Genomic DNA, 14,203 nt, shown 5'->3' with positions numbered 1-14,203 from the left:
CGCCTGTTAGAAACTTTACCTGGTCCTCCATCTCTTAACTGCGCCAAACCTTTCAAGTATATTTCTGAGCACTTCAGAATGTCTTTGTTCATATCAGGTCTGTGAATATTTTTGAAGTGACACTTCTATGTTATTGATTTCTCACCATATCAAACCTATTGATATTGTCTTCCATTGCTTCTAGTTGGAACCAGCTAGATTTTTTTTGTTCCATCACTGTCTTATTCTATATCATCCCGTGTCCATTCATGTCCTAAGTATATTCTTGTTTAATGGTGGGAATGTTTTCTCCAATCATTTCTGAGGTTTCTACCTCTTTGGGAGGTTTCTTGATGGGACATCAAGAACAAGTGCAGGGTGTGGCTGTCCTGGTAATAAGAAGAGGTGGCCTCAAGTCAGGAAAAGCCCAGGACAGTGGGGCCTGGTGTGCAGGGATAGGATGTAGAAATAATATGGCTGCTACCATACCAATTTCCATAGGGATTTCATTCAGTTCTCAAAAAAAAAAAAAACAAAAAACCCTAAAAATGAAGTTTTTTTTTTAAAGATTTATTTATTTATGCATACAGAGCTGGGGTACAGGCCAGAAGTACAGGAGAGGTGAGAGGATTCACCAGAGACAGAGTGGGGAGCAGAACAGGCCAAGTGACAAAGTACACTGCTGAGGGGAGCAGCAGGCGGATCAGGAGAGGTCTGCTGCGCCATGTGGGTCATCTCTGGGGCAGGCGAGGATCGAACTCATGTTGAAGTGGCTTTAGCTGCTTAGTGCTGTGCTTTAACCTGCTGTGCCACCAGCGAGGGCCCAAAAATGAAGTATTAATACCCAATCTGTCCCACATTCTGGCCCTCATTGAACTGGGTAGCAATTGAGAGGAGCCTCAGGAGAACAAGGCTCTAGCCCCCTGATAATATTAATACTTTATATTTGTTTTACCCAAAATACTATTCCCACTAAAATGTGTGGTTGAAAGGTAACTATGATTATTTATCCCCAGAGAACAGGAAACTGGGCTTGGAAGAGTTTTTGATACTTGGGTCTCCTGTCTGGATTCCTGCATGGTCTCTGACATCTGGAACCAAGCAACCGATGATGAAAACAGGATCAGACTCAGCAACTTCCAGTAATTACCTCATATCCTGTTGCACAACCTTCTGGAGACCTTAGATCAGAGTTACTGAGTTACTGTGTAACTGTCTCCAGAGCCCCAGCAGCAGTTGAACTAAAGGATGGGGAAGGCCAGGGTCAGGAGGCTGCTCTGGGTGTTCTTCCTCTTCATATCAGGTAAGTTGAGGAAGGGGGGTTAGGCCCATGGTCTTGGGGGTATCTCACCACAAAAAAAAGGTTTCCTTCTTCTTTGAAGCTTCAAGGGATATGGCCCCCCCCAAGACCCAAAGGTTTTGCCAAGTTGGCTTTCTCTTCTCAACCTTAGCAGACTCTGGAGAACATGTGGGTCTGAGGACCGGACTAGAAGGGGTGAGTTAGGGAAACAGGATGTCTGCACGTTTGGGTATCTGGGACATACAAAGTGGAAGAGAAAAGTGATAGAGCAAATGTGCACTTGATGTCAGTAAAAATCATTTTGAGTTGAAAGTAGTTTTCTTATATTTGTTATGGTGCTTCGGATGTTGACTGTCTATGAAACCCAGAAGACATGACTCATTTGTCAAATATTCCCTGGTGGCCTACAATAGGCCAGAAAAGATGCTGCAGGTCAGGCTGCCTGGGAAAGGCCTGGTGACCTGCTGTCCCAGCCTCCTTTACACATGAGGCTCAGGCCCGATCAGCAGTACCACCCCCTCTCCGGGCTGATATGGCGCCCCTCCTACTGCATAGCTTACACTTTCACCAAAAATGGAGCTGTTTGAAGCTCTTGCTGGTCTCTTCCTTATCCTTACCAGAGAACCAGAGAAACGAAAGCATCTGCAGTGAGTTGGAAGTACCGTTGCCTTGGACGGATATGAAAGATGATGGGGGGTTTCTGGGAGCCCATTACTTTCAGGGAGGTCACAGATAAGCCACAGTCACTTTCTGGAGCCTGTACACAAATGTCATCTGGGGCCTCCTGGGAGCTGAGTACCCCTGTCATTGGGATCTTAGCTCGTGTCCCATGTTCCGTCTCCAATCAGGAAATTTCTTCCTCTCAAAAACAATCATTTACCAAAGTTGATTTGCACAAACCATGCTGTCTGTCTACTTCCTACAGTAAAAATAAAATACTCACAGTGTCTAGCTAGTTCCTACAGTAAAAACAAAGTATTTACAGATCTGGGTGCAAGTGCTGGCTTGTAGGGAAATGTGCATTTTCTTTGGAGGCCTTGAAGAACATCTCTGAAAAACGAGCAGTTGAACAAGAAAGAGAAGTGGTTCCTCTCTCATTTTTCCAAAGAGGAAAGTTATTCCTTCTGGACCCTCACTCTTGCTGCTCTGTTTACAGGACTCCAAGTCGCAGCCAGTTCAGAAGTCACGTTTATCCGAGCAGAGGGGGAATCCCTTGAAGTGATCTGCCCCACCAACATCTGGAAGCACGCCAACAGCATGAAGGCTTGGGTGAGGCTGGACGGTGCAGAGGCCAGGCCTCTGGTGTTCACGGAAAAGCCCACAGGGAAGCCCACTCAAGTCCAGGTGGAAAGGTACTTCCTGGAGGATGTGCCCACCGAAAGCATCCTACGTGTCCGAATGATCAGCCTTCAACAGGCAGACTCAGGGCTGTATCAGTGTGTGATCTACCACCCTCCCAAGGTCTCTGAAGTCCTGTTCCATCCTGTCCGCCTGGTGGTGACCAGCAGTGAGTGATCTGCATGGAGGGGGTACAGCAAGGCGAGCCAGGCCAGGGCCCAGGGGCAGTGGTGGGGTCACAGCAGCACTGTGATTCAGAATGTCTGTCAGTCCTTCTTTCTCTCAGAAGCTACTAGTCTCTAGTTTGAAGTTCTGGACAGGCGTTAAGTCCAAAGAAAGGTGGGATTCTATGTATGAATGCTGCCTGGGGGAGCTGAGACAGATTTGCTATGTGCTGTGGGAAATGGTCACGATGGCAGTGAATGGCACACTGGAGGTGATCTGGACTCTTCTTAGGTTCCAGGTAGAAGACATTTTTCAGGGGAAGGCTCTGTGATCTGTTCTCTCCTCCCATGGTTATATCTGCTGCCACTCCCATGGGCTTCCACATCAGCGCTTCTTAGACCTTACTGTGGGTAACAGCCACTCAGGGCTCCTATTTCAAAGGCACACTCTGCTTCATAGCTCTAGGGTGGGACTTAGGTACTGCATTTCAGATCTGTTCCTACATGATGCCTATGTTGACCATCCATAGCCTCCAGTCTGGGAAATAAGGCTCCAGAGTCCTCTGTGTTTCTTCTCATAGATGACACTACTTCACTGTGTTGTCATGGCTGGGTTTATTCTCCACACATCTTACCTACTCATCTCCGAGCACCTTGAGGGACGGGCTTGCAGCACAAGCAACTATTGCAGCATCTGGTACACAGTAGGATCTCAGGAGATGTTGACTGGCTAAATTCTGGAAGGTAGAGAAAAGGGTGACAGGTTCAAGTTCCAAGGGGAATTTTTAAAAAGATTTATTTATCTGTGTATATAAGAACTAGGGTACAGGCCAGAGGTGAAAGGATTCACCAAAGACAGAGTGGGAGAACAGAATAGGCAGATTGACTGAAGCACACTGCTTAGGAGAGCAGTGGGCAGCGCAAGAGCGGTCTGCTATGCCATGTAGGTCACCTCTCTGGCTGGGAATTGAATTCATGCTGCAGTGGCTGTGGATAGCTTCATAGTGCTGTGCTTTAACCTATTGTACACCCAGGGAGGCCCCCACCTGGGGAACTTTAAGCAGTATGTAATAAAAAATAACATAAAAGCAATATGTTTCAGGTGAGTGCAAACTAGAGTAGATGTATAAAGTAGTAGTATAAAGTAATCAGGGAGTTATTCTTAAAGACGATAGGGCCATATGGGTTAGTGAAGAATAGTAGGCAAGTGCATTTCCAGTGAATGTATAGCCTGAAAATTCCTTTATTCTTCTTTTCCTTCTGTCCTTGTCCCTTCCCTTTCCATTTCCTTTTTTTTTTTAAAAAAGATTTATTTATTTGTTTATACAGAACTGGGGTACATGCCAGAGGCTCAGGGGCGGTGAGAGGCTTCACCAGAGACAGAGCGGGGAGCAGAACAGGCAGATCGTCGAAGTACACTGCTGAGGGGAGCAGCGGGCGGGTCAGGAGAGGTCTGCCACGCCATGTGGGTCCCCTCCGGGGCAAGCTGGGATCGAACTCATGCGAAAGTGGCTTTTGCTTCTTAGTGCAGTGCTTTAACTTGCTACGCCACCAGGGAGGGCCCTCCATTTCCTTTTATTCTTTCTCTCATCTACCACTTACTGATCCATTCATTCATCCATCTCTTCATCTAGTCATTTATCTATCTATCAGTGTACCCCATGGCCCCAAATTCAACCATCCATCCATCCATCCATCCATCCACCCATCCATACATCCTTCCTTCCATCATCCTTCCTTCCTTCCTTCCATCCATCCATCGATCCTTCCACCCATTCACCCACCCACCCATCCTTCCTTCCTTCCTTCCTTCCTTCCATCCATCTTTTCATTCATCATTCATTCATCCATTCATTCATGTAATGTGCCTTTCTGAATATATTTCAGGCAATTTTGATGAATATGCGTTTTCCACCCTTCCTCCCACAACCATCAAGACCCAGAGAAAACCCCAAACCACCTCCAGTACCACAAACCAAATCTCACTCATGCCAATTGTCATGGCCAATCTCACAAATGTAACAGATGTCTCCAGGTATGTTTTTCAGGTTGCCACTGGGCTACTGTTTGGGACACCAAGCCCTTTGATTTCCAGTGCAGGTGCTGAAAGGATGTAGGAATTAAGGATGGAAGACTAGGAGGAGGGTGGACAGAGGAAGGTGGCGAGCAGGAGCAGACTTGTGTCACCTCAGTATGGTAGAAACAACCTAGGAGAGTAAGGGGGTGCTTGATTCAGGAGGAGGTTGTCAGAGAAACTACTGCTTTCCAGCTCACCTGTGTGTTTCCACATACTGCAGAGGAATAACATGGGGGAGCTGGCATCTTTGCTGAATTTGTATGAACCTCAGCCAACACCAGAGTCCTATAGTATAGAGGAAAAAGTTTACTGAGGAAAACACCATGGATTTTTTTTTTAATTACAAAAGTTTATTTTTACATCACTTTGTACATTTTTTTTCCCATCTCAATTGTAATCCCCGCGGGTTTCCCATCACCAAGTCACCCATGTGCCATCACCGTAGTCCCGTGCATTTCCCTCGGAAACACCATGGATTTTAATAGTACCAGGCTGACTGGTTGTGTGATCGTAAAGAGTTAGGGACCCTCTTTGGCTTGTTCCTTGTAGGGAGACTAGGAAACCAGGCTGAAGCAATAATCTAATCCAACAGTTCTCACAGCTAAAAGTTAGGATCACTGGAGTGTTTCCTTTCCTTTGCTTTGTTTGTTTTTAATATTAATGTATGTGCTATACTGAAGAACAAAGAATCAGAACTTCTGGATATGGAACTGGTCTCATTATTTATATAAAATCCTCTGGAGATTTCTCCATGTTCAGGCAAAGACAAGAGTCCTTAGCTTTGTAGACATAACCCTCTTTAGAGGTTACTATTAAACCCTGATTTATCTTAGAATATGTTTATCATTAACTATTCAATGAGAAGAGGAAGGTATATTCTTCCCTTTTCCCACTCTCTGTACTTCTGATCTATATTCATGTTTACAAGTATTTTAACACAGTAATAGTACCAGTTATAAATATTTGTCACTGTCCATACTGAAACTGTTGTTTGCTGTTGCTACCTAGTCTTCATAATTATAATTTTGATAACTATGCTTTTCTAGCAACAGATAAGGCATAATTTATGGAATAATTATTTGCCTGCTTTTAGACATGGAGATTGTTTTCATTTTATGTAAAATGACTGCTGGTTTATTCATTGGGTATGCTTGATTCTATTTCCTGAACATCCCCCCACCCCACCTCCTGTTTTCATTTAAAAAGTGTTTACTTTGTCTTGGGGTGGGAGGCCAATTTGTTCCATAGTTTAAGTTGTAGAAAGCTGACTTTCTCCTCATTTTGCCATCCAGGCACCTAAGGCGCTTCCCTGATTAGCCCCAAGCTACTGATTTCCTTAGCTCTTGGATGCTATGTAACAGGAGACCTCTAGCACTCTCTGTGTCTCACTGCTCCCAGCCTCTCAGTTTGAGCTTGAGTCTGGCGCAGAGTAGTGGTAGCGATTGCCTATTTCTACAGTGGTTGATTCTGGACAGACTAATTTTCATTCATTTGTATCTATTGTTAGGACATCTACTGACATTGACCCATCTTGTTGAAACCTGAAAACCTCTGTGATGAGATTTTGATGAGGACTGTATTCTTCTCAGTTTATAGATAAGGAAACCGAGACCACAGAAGTGAGGGGACAATCCAGATGTGGAGGACAAAAACACTGCTTGCTGGCTCTGGGACACAGAGAAATGGCTCCTCTATTCCTCTAAGTGGAGGAAGAGCCAGGTTACCTGCCCTTTCTCTCTGATGCCCTCTGGACTTAGAGACATGCGCTCTACTAATAAATTTCTAATTGGTAGTTTTAGGGAGTGGGACAAACAAAAATGCACAGGGCCAGTTGGCATGGGGAAGGTTCTGGAAAGATGAGATGGGGAATGAGGAGTAAATATCAAGTGCAGGGTCATGTCCAGTGGCAACATGCAGTCTCCTCTCTCCTCAGGATCTCTGTGATCAGCATCATCATTCTGGTGGCCTGTGGATTCCTGAGCAAGAGCCTGGTCTTCACTGTCCTGCTAGTAGTCACGCAGAGGTCATTTGGACACTAGGACTGTGAACCTGTACAAAGTGACCTTTGATCTCACCCACTTACTGGCAGGAACAGAAACTAAAGCACCCCTTCACTGAAGATTAAGCACCTCAAAGCCATATGGTAGAAAAACCTGGCGCTGCCTGCATCAGACTCCTCTTTCCCTGGTACCATGCGAGGCACAGAGATGGTGGGAGGGATCTGCTGGAAGCCAACCTCTGAGCACACTCCTAGTTCCCCCTCTGCCTTCCTCCTTCTCTCCATCTGCCCTGTAAACTCCCTCGCCATCCTTCCCCCCCTTAGCTCCACAGCTCAGATGCCCAGGTCCACTTGCGCTTCACCAACACCAACAGACTGAAATCAAGATGTCCAATTTCCTACTTTGTTTAACCCTGAATGGGACTGGCCCCAATCGTCGGGGAAAGATGGTGAGTCCTTCCATTCCAGGGCAGCTGTGGCCAAGGTCAGTCTCACCCTCAGTTCCCCAGGAGCAAACAACACCACCACACATGGTCCATCTCGCAGTAGGAAGGCACATTCCTACCATCAGCTGGGTTTTCCCTGACTCCTGTGAGAAAAGCACCCCAGTGCCCAGGAACATGGTCCCAGTCCTGCAGCTTCTCCACCAGCCTGAGCACGCTCTGTGTGAACCCTCAGGGGAATGGGGCTGACCCCACTCTGATCCATTAGGAGAAGTATGAGGGGAATTGGTGCTCTGGGCGCTGACACCCCTCTGATCCATTAGAAGTATGAGGGGGAATTGGTGCTCTGGGTGAGATCTTCTGGGAAATGTTTGATCCAGAAGCTGTTCATCTTGTGCATGGCATGGACTTTCCTGAAAGAGCCTCGGCAGTAGTCAGTCCCTGCATGATGCAGGGGGTTTGCTTCCTGAGCATGCACATGGGAACCTGCATTTAGCCATTCCCATATGGCACCTGGTGGAGAAGTTGACAGAAAGCCCTGGGCAAAGGAAGAACCCTGGTAAGGTTCTCTCCTGGTAAGGAGAGGCAGAACACAGCTTCTCAAACTGCAGTGCTGAGAGCACCTGTCTCAGAGTTTCCTGGAGCCTTCCTATAGGTTCTTGAGGCCCCACTAAACCCACAACAGCAGTTCCTTCATGGTTCATAAGCCTATCTGGGAGACGGGGCTCCCAGAAGCCAGCAGGCACCTTAGCAAACACCCTACCATAGTCCTATACTCTGTTGTTTATTGTGTTTGATTTAGTGTGTGGTGTGCTTGATTTATTTATGCATTAAACAGTACTTAAGTTTATCAAGTAAACTTGCTGAGAAATTGTAGACACAGCTTTGGAAGACATACTGGCACGTGGGGACTCCCTTCGATCCCCTTTTCCCCTGCTCTGGGCCTGGACACCTGGTCTCTGTAGACTAAGCTAACGCGCTCTTTTGCCCACCAGCTTCGGGGTGGGTTTTGCCAACAGGCTGCATGACTGGAGAGCAGAGAGGGTGGAGGATGGTGAGCACAGAGTTCTAGCTCCTGGGGGAGTGGCATGAGCGGCTACATTCTCTACTGAAGGTGCCCTGGAGGCCCTCACCAAACAGCGACTCTCCCAAACTTTGGGCAATGGCTCCATCCCCTTGTGCCTCTGTCTGAGAGGTGGTAATGGTTGCTTCACCAGGGTCCCCAGCCTTGAGGAACTACAGCATTTCCAAACCCTCCCCACACTTTTATGGACATACTTCTCAATTAGTCAGTTTCAGTGAGCTACTTGTTTCTTGCTGGGACATTGCTCTATAAGAATAGCATCTTGGGGCCCTTCCTGGTGGCGCAGCGTGTTAAAGCACAGCACTAAGAAGCTTAAGCCACTTCCATATGAGTTCGATCCCTGCCTGCCCCGGAGTGACCCACAAGGTGCCGCAGACCTCTCCTGACCTGCCCGCTGCTCCCCTCAGCAGTGTACTTCGTCGATCTGCCTGTTCTGCTCCCCGCTCTGTGTATGGTGAATCCTCTCACCATCCCTGCACCTCTGGCCTGTAGCCCAGTTCTGTATCCATAAATAAATAAAATCTTTAAAAAAAAAAAAAAGAAAGAATAGCATCATGTGGCTAAGTATACAGAACTTGGAATGAAAAGCACCCAATTCAGTTCATCTTTCAGGGCCTCAGCCTCAACTAGACATTTGGGGCTTAAGAACCAAACTAGTCATGATTTTTGAAGTTAACTGAATCCCATTTTGGTTCTCTTCAACAAGGGAATTTTAGGAGGAACTCAGCCACTAATAGAGTGGGTGACAATGTTGGTTTAGAAAATGGTGGAGATCAAGAGATAATGGCTAGTAGGGGCCAAAACTGAGGCTCAAGCACATGACAGTCTCGTGATGCTGCCATTGAAGCCACTGATCTGGGGCCCTTAAGCCACCGGGCACTGCCGCCATGCTTTTCCTGGCTCAGTGCTCCCGCTGTCCCTGTGCAAATCATTCCAACTGACCCTGCTGTTTGTATCACATCCTGAGGACCCAAGATCCTGGGCAGAACCAGGCATTTAACAAACTTAGGTCGAGTCTCATGCTGATCCCACAGGTGCCAGGAAGAAGTGACAGGAGAAACATCTGCCTCCATACTCAGTAGAAGGGGAAGTGGAGCTATCCATCCTAGCAAGACCCTCATGTTGGGGCATGTCCCCCAGATGAAAAAAGCACTGGGTACAGGAGAGCCAAAAAGTGACAGATTCTGACTACACAACTCCCCAGAGCTGATAGGATTGAATGAGATAACATGCAAAGCACCTAGCGCATAGTAGGACTTCAACCGGAGGTACTTACTCCTAGTCCTCCTATGTCCGTGGCTAGACCAGGAGCTCAGGGAAGAAGGTACCCCGCAGGGTCCCTGAGGGAGGCAGGGATCAGGGCCCATCTGACTGCATACAGACCTTTCCCAGACATCATATATTTGGATCACTTCCTCAGAATCACTTGGGCTATTCATTAAAATGCAGATTCCTGGACTCTTCTCAGAATTACCAAATCAGAATCCCTGGAGTAGAGTCCAGGTGGCTATCTGTTTGCTGAACTTACTGAGTGAATCAGCCACATCTCATGTTATGGAAAAGCTTAAAGAAGACAAGGCATCATGAAAGTTTTAACTGGGCCTCAAAGGGCAAGTCAAACTCAGAGGCTCAGTATCGTGCCCTTCCCTAAGGGGAGGAGGGATTGCAGGGTGTGATGGTCAGTGGCCAGTGATGAGAATGCCTGGGTGAGGAAGCCAGTGACAGGTGGGACATCATGGGGAGAGTCTAGATTTGTGGTGGTGGAAATAAGGAGCTTTTGAGTGTTGCCCAACAGAGATGTGACGTCATAAAAACAGGAAAGAAAATGTCGTAAGGACAGTGATCTCTCTTTTCTTCTTCTGCATTTTCCTGAGCTGCTCCTGCACATCATATTTTTCTTAGGATTTCTCAACTGCAAAGCAACAACCGGCCTCAGTTGTTTTTGTGAGACCATATCATTGCACTCCCAGAAGACAGCCAGCCACAGCCCATCTAGGATGCAGGATAGAATGGAGGGGACAGGGTTGCAGGGGTGGACACAGCTACTGTTGTTGCTGCTGCTGCTCTGGTTCTCAGGTAAGAGACAGGGTGAGGGGTGTGACGGCTGAGGGGAGGTAAATACTAGGAGGGGTTTGCCTCATCGCTTCAGGAGGGACTGGAATGGGATCAGACTATGTAGTCAGAGAGGAAAGGGAAAAGGCAGGTAATGAATGCAGACTGCTGGTCGACCCTCAGCCAGCAGGGAAACAAGTTGGATGTTGCTCCAGCACATCTTAAGTTGAAAAAATGGTTTGAAGTCAAACAATCTCTCATCCTTGTGGTGGTATCTTGGAGGCACTTAAAGAAATAGAAGCCAAAGTTCCCCTTAAATAAAGCAGGTGCCAGGCTGGAAGATGCATTGGTAGAAGAAAAGGCAAATAACAACAAAGGAAAGCACATTCAACTTGAGGGCACCAGGAGCTAATATAAAGTACTGTGTACCGAAAAGCCCCAAAGTAGAGGAAATATGGGTGGTAAAGCTAGTTAAGTTGTTTTTTACTTTTTTTAAACTCTTATAAAAAATTTCCCTGTCCTCCCTGGTGGCGCAGCGGGTTAAAGCACAGCACTAAGAAGCTGAAACCACTTCCGCATGAGTTCGATTCCCGCCTGCCCCAGAGGTGACCACATGGTGTGGCAGACCTCTCCTGACCCGCCCACTGCTCCCTTCAGCAGTGTACTTCGTTGATCTGCCTGTTCTGCTCCCCACTCTGTCTCTGGTGAAGTCTTTCGCCACCCCTGAATCTCTGGCCTGTACCCCAGTTCTGTATGCACAAATAAATAAGTCTTTAAAAAAAATTTCCCATTGATAAAATATAGAAAGATTAAGCAACATCATCTCCATCACCTAGATTTAAACCATGATTTTGCCTTATATACTTCACACACAACACACACACACACAATTGCTGTGCCATTTCAAAACAATTTTCAGAAATCCCAAATTACTCCTAAGTGCTTGGCGGGTCTACAGGCACTATCAATCCACTCGTGGAGAGGCGGTAAAATGGGTGTTTGTTCAATGAAGCACTTTGACTCCTCATTCTAGATTTGCAAGCTGAAGGCCAGGAAGTGAACCAAGAGTGCCTGCAAGAAGGAGAGAACCTGACTGTCACCTGTTCTTACAACCTCCAGCTGTATGCCACCAGCCCAAAGGCCTGGCAGCGGGTGACTCGCCAGGGCCCACCAGTGACACTGGTGCGCACAAGTACTAGAGACCCAGAGCACAACGTGGCCCAGGCTGGGAGATACGTGCTGCATGATTACCCCACTCAATCCGTGTTCAAGGTGACAGTCACAGATCTCCAGAGGCAGGATGTGGGCCTGTATCAGTGTGTGATTGACCTCTTACCTCAGAACCCCACTGTCCTGCAACCTCAGATTCGGCTGGTCCAATGCAAAGGTGAGCAGCAGCGAGACCCAGACAGAACAGGGATTCTGCAGAGGTTCTGGCCGCCAGGTGGGTGAGGCTTCACGGGAGGGCTGCTCCACCCCTCAGGCCCTGAGACCAGTGCCTCTGGGCTTCTTTGCTATCTTTCTTTGTGACTTTGAGAAAGGCACACTCTTCCCTGGGCCTCAGTCTTCTCACCTGTTGAGACAAGAACTTTGGATGAGATCAACTAAAAGCCTCTTCCTCTGTGGAGAAAGTGATACTGGGCATGAACTGTGTAATAAGCATTTAACTTGCTCAACTCTTGGTGTGAAACAACATAGAGTCTCCGTTGCACATGGGGAGGCTCAAAGAGGCTATGGTGTCCTGCACCTTTCAGCCCACATTAAGTGCTGCTGGGACTCCCCGCACACCCATCTGATCTGGTTGTCTGCAGTGACTCCTGTAAATGGGCCCATTTGGCCTTAAAAACTGCCCCCTGGATTAAGGGGTCCTGGCTGGACCGCATGGAGGACTATCTTCCATCCAGGCAGGCCCAAGATTCTTGAGCTCCAGGACACAGAATACCCTTTGCTTCTATTCTATCCTGAAGCCATAGCACAAACTATGAATATTACTCCTCATGGCCATCAAGGTCCCATTGACCAACCTCAGAGGAGAGGAACTGGGCGCTGGACTACTAAGATTATACAAGCATATTATCCCCTTGCTAACAAGGTCTTGGTGCAAATGGACCTGGACCATAAGCAGCCTCTGCCTTGGGCTTAAAAGAGTGTGGGGTTGACAGAAGTCCTCCCCTCCCAAGCAGGGGATCACCCAGAATTGTTGAGGTTGTGGCTGCCAGTGGTTGTCAGAGAATCCCTCCTGGAGGAGGAGAAATGCTGATGGCTGCAAAGTGCATTTATTTAGTGTAGTGGAGGGGGCAGGTGCGAGACACGAGGAGCAGATGCTGGATACACATGGAGAACTAGGGCCATGCCATCATGCATATGTCCTCCCATGGGCAGTGGGGAGCTTGAAGGGCAGCCCTGGGCCCTGGAGTGAGGTGTGAGGGCCCAGTGCAGAGTAGCCATGTAGCCTTATGCAGGAAGTGTGGAGAAAGGAGCTGTTAGAAGTGGGGGACCAGGTAGTTTCCTTTGGGACTCACAGGAAAGGTAGAGGCTACATCTCAATGGGTGTGAGCCCCTGCTTGGGTCTCATAGCCAAAAACAGGGAGCGGGCTGAGTATCACAGTGTAACATTCCTCCCTTTCAGCTTCAGAAGGGCAAGGATCTGCACTGGCCCTTGACCTCACAAGTCTTCCAGAACTGGCTACTATTCTGACTTTTGGATTGATCCTGAACAAGAGCATCGTGTTCTCAGTCCTGTTTGTCTTTCTCCGGAAAGCCTGAATTCAGGTGAGTAAGGGCTGGGGCCAGGCTTAGGGTAGAAAGAATGAGTGGACAGAGGCAGTGGCTACGGATAGAAAGCATTCCCCAGGACCCATAACCTCACTTTCCTCACTTCAGCGCCAAGGCAGGACTCTTTGGGTGGGAGGCTCTGAGAGCCACTTGGATGGAACTGAGTTGACTTCCCATGATGGGGACACCTGCAGGGGGTGCTGGGCGAGAACTTCTGCTGTGTAACAATACAGAATTTCCTTCAGTGGAGGGAGACTCAACTGGGACTGGAGTGAATGGAACATACTCAAAGATTACCAATTTCTCTCACTTCTCAGGCAAGGAGGTCTCCTGAAGGGGCACAATGCAAGCAAACCCTGAGAAGCAGCCGGCTCACCCTTCCAGGAGCAACAGTCACACCTTCCTCCCTAACAAACACCACATTCATATTCAGCGATAAGTAAAAATACTTTCTTCAAGTTCAAAGAACCTGCCAAAGATTTGTTACCATACCATAAGATCTGTACTTTAAGATCAAAATGTGGCATAGTTGCAGTGGAAAACTATGCAGCCATAAAAAAGATAAATTCTTGCCATTGGCAGCTTAGATGGATCTTCAGAGGATTGTGCTAAGTGAAATAAGTCAAAAGTGGGAAAGACAAACACCATACCATTTTATTCATGTGTGGAATAGAAAGAAAAGCAAAAGTAATCAACTAAATACAACACAAATGAAAACAAACCTTTTGACTCTGTCAACAAAACGGTATTTACTAGAGGGAAGGGGGTGGAGGAACTAGATTGGTGGTGGGTATGACATATACAGTTGTTGAGGTGAGAAACTGCACCTAAACCTCTACCATGTTGTGAACTAATGTTATTGCAATAAAAAGAAAAAAAAATCAACTTCCTACCCAAGGAGAAAAATAGAAATGAATGAAAAAAAAAATGTACAAGCTGGCTGGATGGGAACTCTTGGGATGTAATCAGAAGCCAAGGGAATGGCAACTGAT

General features: G+C 47.3%; 2 protein-coding genes across 2 annotated transcripts in view; both read left to right on the top strand.

Moving 5' to 3' along the window:
- LOC105853590 (trem-like transcript 4 protein) overlaps positions 1–1,150 on the top strand; it is a 15,355-nt gene extending 14,205 nt beyond the window's left edge. Inside the window, exon 9 of the mRNA XM_012724568.1 lies at positions 996–1,150. The gene's annotated coding sequence lies outside the window, so the exon portion shown is untranslated. The remainder of the gene's footprint in view (positions 1–995) is intronic.
- A 57-nt stretch (positions 1,151–1,207) lies between these two features.
- TREM1 (triggering receptor expressed on myeloid cells 1) lies at positions 1,208–13,873 on the top strand. The gene is made up of 5 exons (XM_012720317.1): positions 1,208–1,282; positions 2,436–2,786; positions 11,470–11,823; positions 13,066–13,208; positions 13,529–13,873. The coding sequence occupies exons 1-4, from the start codon at positions 1,228–1,230 to the stop codon at positions 13,200–13,202; spliced, it is 897 nt and encodes a 298-aa protein (XP_012575771.1). The 5' UTR covers positions 1,208–1,227; the 3' UTR covers positions 13,203–13,208; positions 13,529–13,873.
- Positions 13,874–14,203: the final 330 nt, after the last annotated feature.

Source organism: Condylura cristata, unplaced genomic scaffold (assembly GCF_000260355.1).
Source record: "Condylura cristata isolate star-nosed mole 26May11 unplaced genomic scaffold, ConCri1.0 scaffold00001, whole genome shotgun sequence".
Taxonomy (NCBI): Eukaryota; Metazoa; Chordata; class Mammalia; order Eulipotyphla; family Talpidae; genus Condylura; species Condylura cristata.
This window is presented reverse-complemented; position numbering and strand designations above follow the sequence as displayed.

Bases quoted from the DNA above. Each gene is read 5' to 3' on its own strand.
- TREM1 (XM_012720317.1), top strand. From the start codon at position 1,228: ATGGGGAAGGCCAGGGTCAGGAGGCTGCTCTGGGTGTTCTTCCTCTTC. The intron at 1,283-2,435 runs GTAAGTTGAGGA...CTCTGTTTACAG, and splicing joins GTTCTTCCTCTTCATATCAG to GACTCCAAGTCGCAGCCAGT. The intron at 2,787-11,469 runs GTGAGTGATCTG...TCCTCATTCTAG, and splicing joins CCGCCTGGTGGTGACCAGCA to ATTTGCAAGCTGAAGGCCAG.